Here is a 5987-nt window from a genome sequence, read left to right as displayed (position 1 = left end):
TATAGAGTGTACAGTATTACGAATTAAAACAGTATTATTGTTTTAGAAAGGATTATTATTATTTACCCTTGAAGATGACGTAATCGATTATCATAGTTTTACTAGTGCACCTGTTGCTCGAATTCAAGCAATTGCAAAGTATTACAGGTGTTATTTCAAAATGAATAACAGTCATAATTTATGATTATATACTTAAAAGAGTCAACTCAAAAGACCCAATCACTGAACTCCAGTTATCGAAACTGAAAACGAACTCTCTTGTGTGTATCATGTATTTACTATGAACAGCTGTTTTAGTAAGCAATTAATAAAAATTATTCGTCTCCGTCTGTTTAAGTAAACAAAATCTTTTCTTCATAAGAAATACATTGGGACTTTGATGGCCTGTGGGGCAAAGCCCGAGGACTTTTATAACAGGAATTGGTAAAAGGGGGGCGTTTACACAAAAAATACTTAATTTTAACCCATCGTTTGTAAAAATCCGTCCAATATTAATGTAGGAGTCTGGAGTAGTGTTTCATAGAATTAGCCTTCACGTTATATATAATGATTTACTTAGGCATGCATGTACTACGGTTTAAAAGTCATGTTTGCAATTTTTTTACCACATCATACAAAACCGTCAAAGAAAAAAAATTACTTTTTGATGTATACTGGTGCAATCATTTGCAGTCAAGTGATCCTTATGACATTAAAGTACACATATTGATCTGATTCGGAGGCTTAACTCAAACAAAATTACTGTTTGAGTTTATAATTAGTAATATGTACAGTACTCAGCCATCATTTGATTTTTTTCTGATTTTTATTAACCGTTTACACGGTATTTTCTTCTAATCGCCCCCTTATCATTATGCAGTTAGGCCTACTAAATTATTACTTCGTCATACTGCAGCAAAAAAAGCCATTTTAATACATGAGTTGCGAATTTGAAGTTACTTTCGGGACTCGGGAGTAAATTTTACTCTATAGGGAGTAAAAAAGCCTTTTTAGTCCCTTGGGGGTAAAAGTCAGCTGTTGTAAACTTTGATTGTAACCAATCACATGTATTGATATTATGTGTCAATTGATTCCATTGTTTGTAGTAGCTTATTGTTGCATTCTTCTCAATTATACACTTGTAACACAATTGTAATAGACGAAATGATTGAATCACTTACTAAAAAGCTACTTGTTTGCATTAGCAAAAATTAAAACAAATTGAAAGTCGTTTAGAGAGGTTATCATACATGTAAAGTAGTTTTTGCTTTCTAACTTTGTTTGTAAATAAGATTGCAATATAACAAAAAATAATGTTCCTCACACGGGCAAAAAGTGTCTTTTCAGCCCACGCTCGAGATCTCATTTTCCGACTTTGGCTTCGCCTTGGACATGAAACTTGAGTTTGGGACGAAAATAGTCACTTTACCAGTTATGAAATATACCATTAGAGACACTTATACAGGGTGATTGATATAAGTGTGCCAGCCGTTTTATTCGAAAACTATAAGAGATATCAAAAAAAGTTAAATGGTAAGTGCCTTGGATTTTTTATTAAAAAAATTGTAGTCAAGTCAAAAAAAATATTTTAGCCGCCATTTTTCCAATATGGCCGCCAACTTTGATTTTTCTTATGGAACACCCTGTATATTATGATATATTCTGGTAGGAAATGTAATTTTAAGACGATTTTATTCTTGTGATTTTTTTCATAAACCCAACCGTTTCAAAGATAATAATGGTTAAAGTTTTGAAATTTCTGCATGAGAAAGAGTTTCAATAAAGGCCTAAGCAAGCATGCCAGCTGTTTTATTCGAAAACCATTCAAAATGTCACAACTTAAAACCATTATTATCTTTGGTTATAGGTTTATGAAAAAAATTACAAGAATAAAATTGTCTTAAAATTACATTTTCTGCCAGAAACATCATAAAATACAGGGTGTTCCATAAGTTGGCAGCCATATTGGCAAAATGGCGGCTAAAATAATTTTTTCGACTTTACTACAATTTTTTAAATAAAAAGTCCAAGGCACTTCCCATTTAACTTTTTTTGATATCTCTTATGGTTTTTGAATAAAACGGCTGGCACACTTATATCAATCACCCTGTATAGTTCGGCCGCTTAGAAAACGACCTGAACGCTAATGCTAAACCAATGCTGGAGGAGGTAGCTTTCTAAGCAGCCGAAATATAGAATTCTTTGTTTCTTGACCCTTTTTAAAGCTTTCACAAAGTCTTCTTTCATGGAATCACGAGCTATGTTCAGAAGTTTACAAATTGTTTCAAGGTTTTCATTCTTTAGTGTGTCTATGTATCCCTTCACCAAAGTATGAAACTATAAAAATATTTGTGGTAATAATAAATCAATACAAGTTATTGGTCTATTGTCTGTGATTGTGTTAATAATTGTGTTCATCATCGCTAGTGTATATTGATGATTTTCTGAGTGTATTACAATGCATGTTGACGAATAAACTCAGGCCCTCTTTTAGATAGATGCGGCCCTCTCTACCTACTTTGTTGGGAATTTTTCCCTTTCTTGCCCTTTCTTTTTGGTTTGAGTAAGTAATGAAATCATTTCAAATCATTAACAATTGTATGTACAAAACTGAAAATTAGTCGTCAAAATACTGTATGCAACAGTTCCATCTAAGTTAGATACTGTACCTACTACCTGGTCAATGATTTTGTGAAACTCGTTAGGAGCATAAGTGATAGGTACCCATAAAGAGATGTCTTGCTTTGTATGTACCCATGGAGTAGAAACTTCAGCATAGTTTTGACTTTATTCTTCCTACTGTACATGTAAAAAAGCCTAATGCGGATCTAAAACACAGAAGCATTTTGATTTCCCCCCATTTAATTTATTTAAAAGGTCTTCTAATCTGGGAATAGGATATTGAGTATCTTTCAGTTGGGGTTCAGTCCCCAATGAACCCCTAAACCTCTTGCACACCTGGGTCAGAGCCCACTTATTAAAGTTGCTCTGAATGTCAATGCGACTGTGTACAGCTGCTCAACAATGATGCATATATTTTCTTTTATACCAATTCCAATCATAAACTGATATGAATGAAACAAGTTATTGTTAAGTGACTTGCATGTGATTTCTGTGACCTTGGGCACTTCCCGTTTCCAGTGTCAATTTTACATTGAAACAAAGACTCAATTATTTATAGGGTCATCAAATATTAATCAACACTTGACAATTGAAATTATATGTTTTACAAACAATAAATTATCTAAATCATTGTTGAGCTTTCTTTAGTAAAATTTATATTGAAGATTTGCTGAATGTAATAAAATTCATGTCAAATAAACTATATAAATACAAATACAACTGTGTATGCTGAAGTTCTCTGCATAAAAATCACAAACGTCTTATGTTCTTCTATTGTAATCAGCCTATTTCATTTTTTGCTTCTCATTTACCAATACTGATACAAATAAAAAAACTGTATCCTCTCTAATATTTTTTGCCAATAGATTGATTCTGAATGAGAAAGTATTTGTAACTTAATAACAGTTAGTTGTTAATTAATAACAACTGTTATTCTTGTTATTCGTTATATTGTAATTTGTTGCTTTGATAACTTTATACTAATGGAAAGAATATACTACTAATACTAATACTAATACTAATGGAATTGGATTTTGCATTACAGTATACAAATTTTCCTTTTTTAATAAAATCAAAATTAGGGGTATATTGTTCTCTTAAATCCTATTTGGTATGTACAAAAATTTCTCAGTAGTGACAACTGTAGGAGTTTAACGATTTTTTGTGATCTACATTTAAGTTTAGAGAAATAAAGACAAACGTATTGTTTATTGAATTTTGTATTTAATTTATATTTAAATTTGGCGTTACTATAATATATATTATACTAGCAGAGTACCCGTCCTTCGTACGGGGTTGCCATAAGTATAAAATGCTTATTGCAGTTATACTCAAGCTTTGAGTAAGTTGACAAAGTTTGATAAAATTTGCTTTTTTTAAATTGACGGTATACTATGGTATTACACATTTACCATAGCCATAATGTTCTACCTGTTCACCTAAACAATAAAGAAAAATAAAGTATTACAAATTTAAAAAATCACAAATTATTCATGACATTAAAAACATAAACATAACTGTAAACAATCCTACTTTGACAGTTCTCATTGCGTATCACAGTTGTTTGTTGCTGCTTAGTTCAAATTAGCTGATTACATAAATGCAAAAAAATATATAGTGCTGCACCCTGTTGGTAAATCTTATAACTTTTTAATGCTTTTGTATATCATAGAACCAACTTTTTTAGTTGAAACAGCTGACTAATTTCTTTAATTCCCTTTATATATGATTACAGTACTCATGAGGTCAACATGGGGAACTACAGAGCCACTGGGGCTGAGCCCGAAGGGATTTTTAAGATAAGAATATGCCTATATGTTAATCGGGAATGTGAGCTATCATCATGCCAAATTTCAGCCCAATCCATCCAGTGGTTTATGCACAGACAAACAAACAAACAAACAAACAAATAAACAAACAAACACACAAACGTTCACATTTACAATATTAGTAAGATTATCATCGATTGTAAGACAAATTACCAGTTATTATTTTTGAAAAACATTCTTCCTTCCCAAAAGTAAGTCATAAGTTTTAGAAAAAGTACCATTGAATAGATGATGACAAAATTATACTTAAATTATCTATTTAGTGTTAAGAGGTTTTCTCAAACAGATTTCCCCCATAAAAACCTTATAGTTAAACCCTCTGTACAGTGGTTTTACCCATGAAAGTACTTTAATAGGATGTTCTATTGTACTGTAGAGCTAGAGGAAGTATTTGTCAATTAGCTAATAAAATTTATTAATTTTTTTACTATTTTATTGATTTTATTGCTTCAACTCACTGTTTGGTTATTTCTATAGGTTTAATCAATTTATTTCCCTATTTCCTTTGATTAATAGTGTTTCAATAATGAAAGTTTTGGTATATACAAGATATGTAAATGTTTCAAGTTTGAACTGACAGTAAAGTTGACAAAATAAAATAAAATAACAATGAGAATAAGTTTTAAGATTTTCATCTTAAAAATTACAAATAAAGGATTTGGCAACAATTAGGCCACAATATGTAGCACATTTCACAAATCAGTATCTATTGGAGATAAAAGGGTTTAGTTTCCAAAATGGCAGCTACATGATTAGTTATCAGGTACATCAGTGACTGACCCATGATAACAGACATCAGCCATAGAGCCATTCCTCAGTTAGTCTGCAGTTGAGTCACTCAGCTCAGTTGGTCAGTGGTCACTATGGCGGCATACTCCTTACTTGTGCTCTTCATATTCATAGGCCTTGGTAAGTACAAAATGTCCTCTTTAATACACTAATCAGTTGTAGTTTGTATTATTTTAGTTGTTTTTTTGTTGTTTTTTTTTTATCAAAATACAACTACCTACTTCAGTGTCACATTACAGTAGCAGCTTAGATTAAGGTTATATTGTTTTTATTTTTGAGAATTTGTTTTGTACAAACACTAATTTAATTAAGTTTGTGTTTTCATTATAATAATCGTTGAAACGTGTGAATCGTGTTTTGGACGTGTAGGTAAATAAAGTTAACATTTAGATTATTATTAAAAGTTGGAAGTAATTTTGTAGGCATAATTAAATAATAAAAATTTAAAACTTACAAAACATTATTCATTTTTGTTAAAAATTGCATATACATTTGAAATATGTGCCATTTATTTAGTAAAAGCGGTCATAACCTGCTTCTTTAATTTAAGCCTATACAAAAAATAAATAAACACTAGTTAATCTATTTTGACACAATGCAATAAAAAGATTATCATGAAATATCTCCCTACACATACAGTAAATTATAAAAGAGTTAAAAGTTTAAACTACTTGTCTACATGACAACAAATTTGTTTTGACTCATCCAATATAACCATGTAAAATTTAGCAATAAATGAGATACATTAAAGTTAACAAAAATCATAGG

General features: G+C 30.6%; 1 protein-coding gene across 2 annotated transcripts in view; it reads left to right on the top strand.

Moving 5' to 3' along the window:
- The first annotated feature begins 5266 nt into the window (after positions 1-5266).
- Positions 5267-5987, top strand: part of LOC128990784 (microsomal triacylglycerol transfer protein) — a 47648-nt gene continuing 46927 nt past the window's right edge. For both annotated transcript variants that reach the window (XM_054413365.1, XM_054413364.1), the window contains exon 1: positions 5267-5339. In XM_054413365.1, coding sequence (XP_054269340.1) covers positions 5294-5339 — 46 coding nt within the window. In that variant the 5' untranslated portion in view covers positions 5267-5293. The remainder of the gene's footprint in view (positions 5340-5987) is intronic.

Source organism: Macrosteles quadrilineatus, unplaced genomic scaffold (genome assembly GCF_028750875.1).
Source record: "Macrosteles quadrilineatus isolate MER2022 unplaced genomic scaffold, UCM_ALF_1.0 Scaffold_3__2_contigs__length_128488019, whole genome shotgun sequence".
Classification (NCBI taxonomy): domain Eukaryota; kingdom Metazoa; phylum Arthropoda; class Insecta; order Hemiptera; family Cicadellidae; genus Macrosteles; species Macrosteles quadrilineatus.
This window is presented reverse-complemented; position numbering and strand designations above follow the sequence as displayed.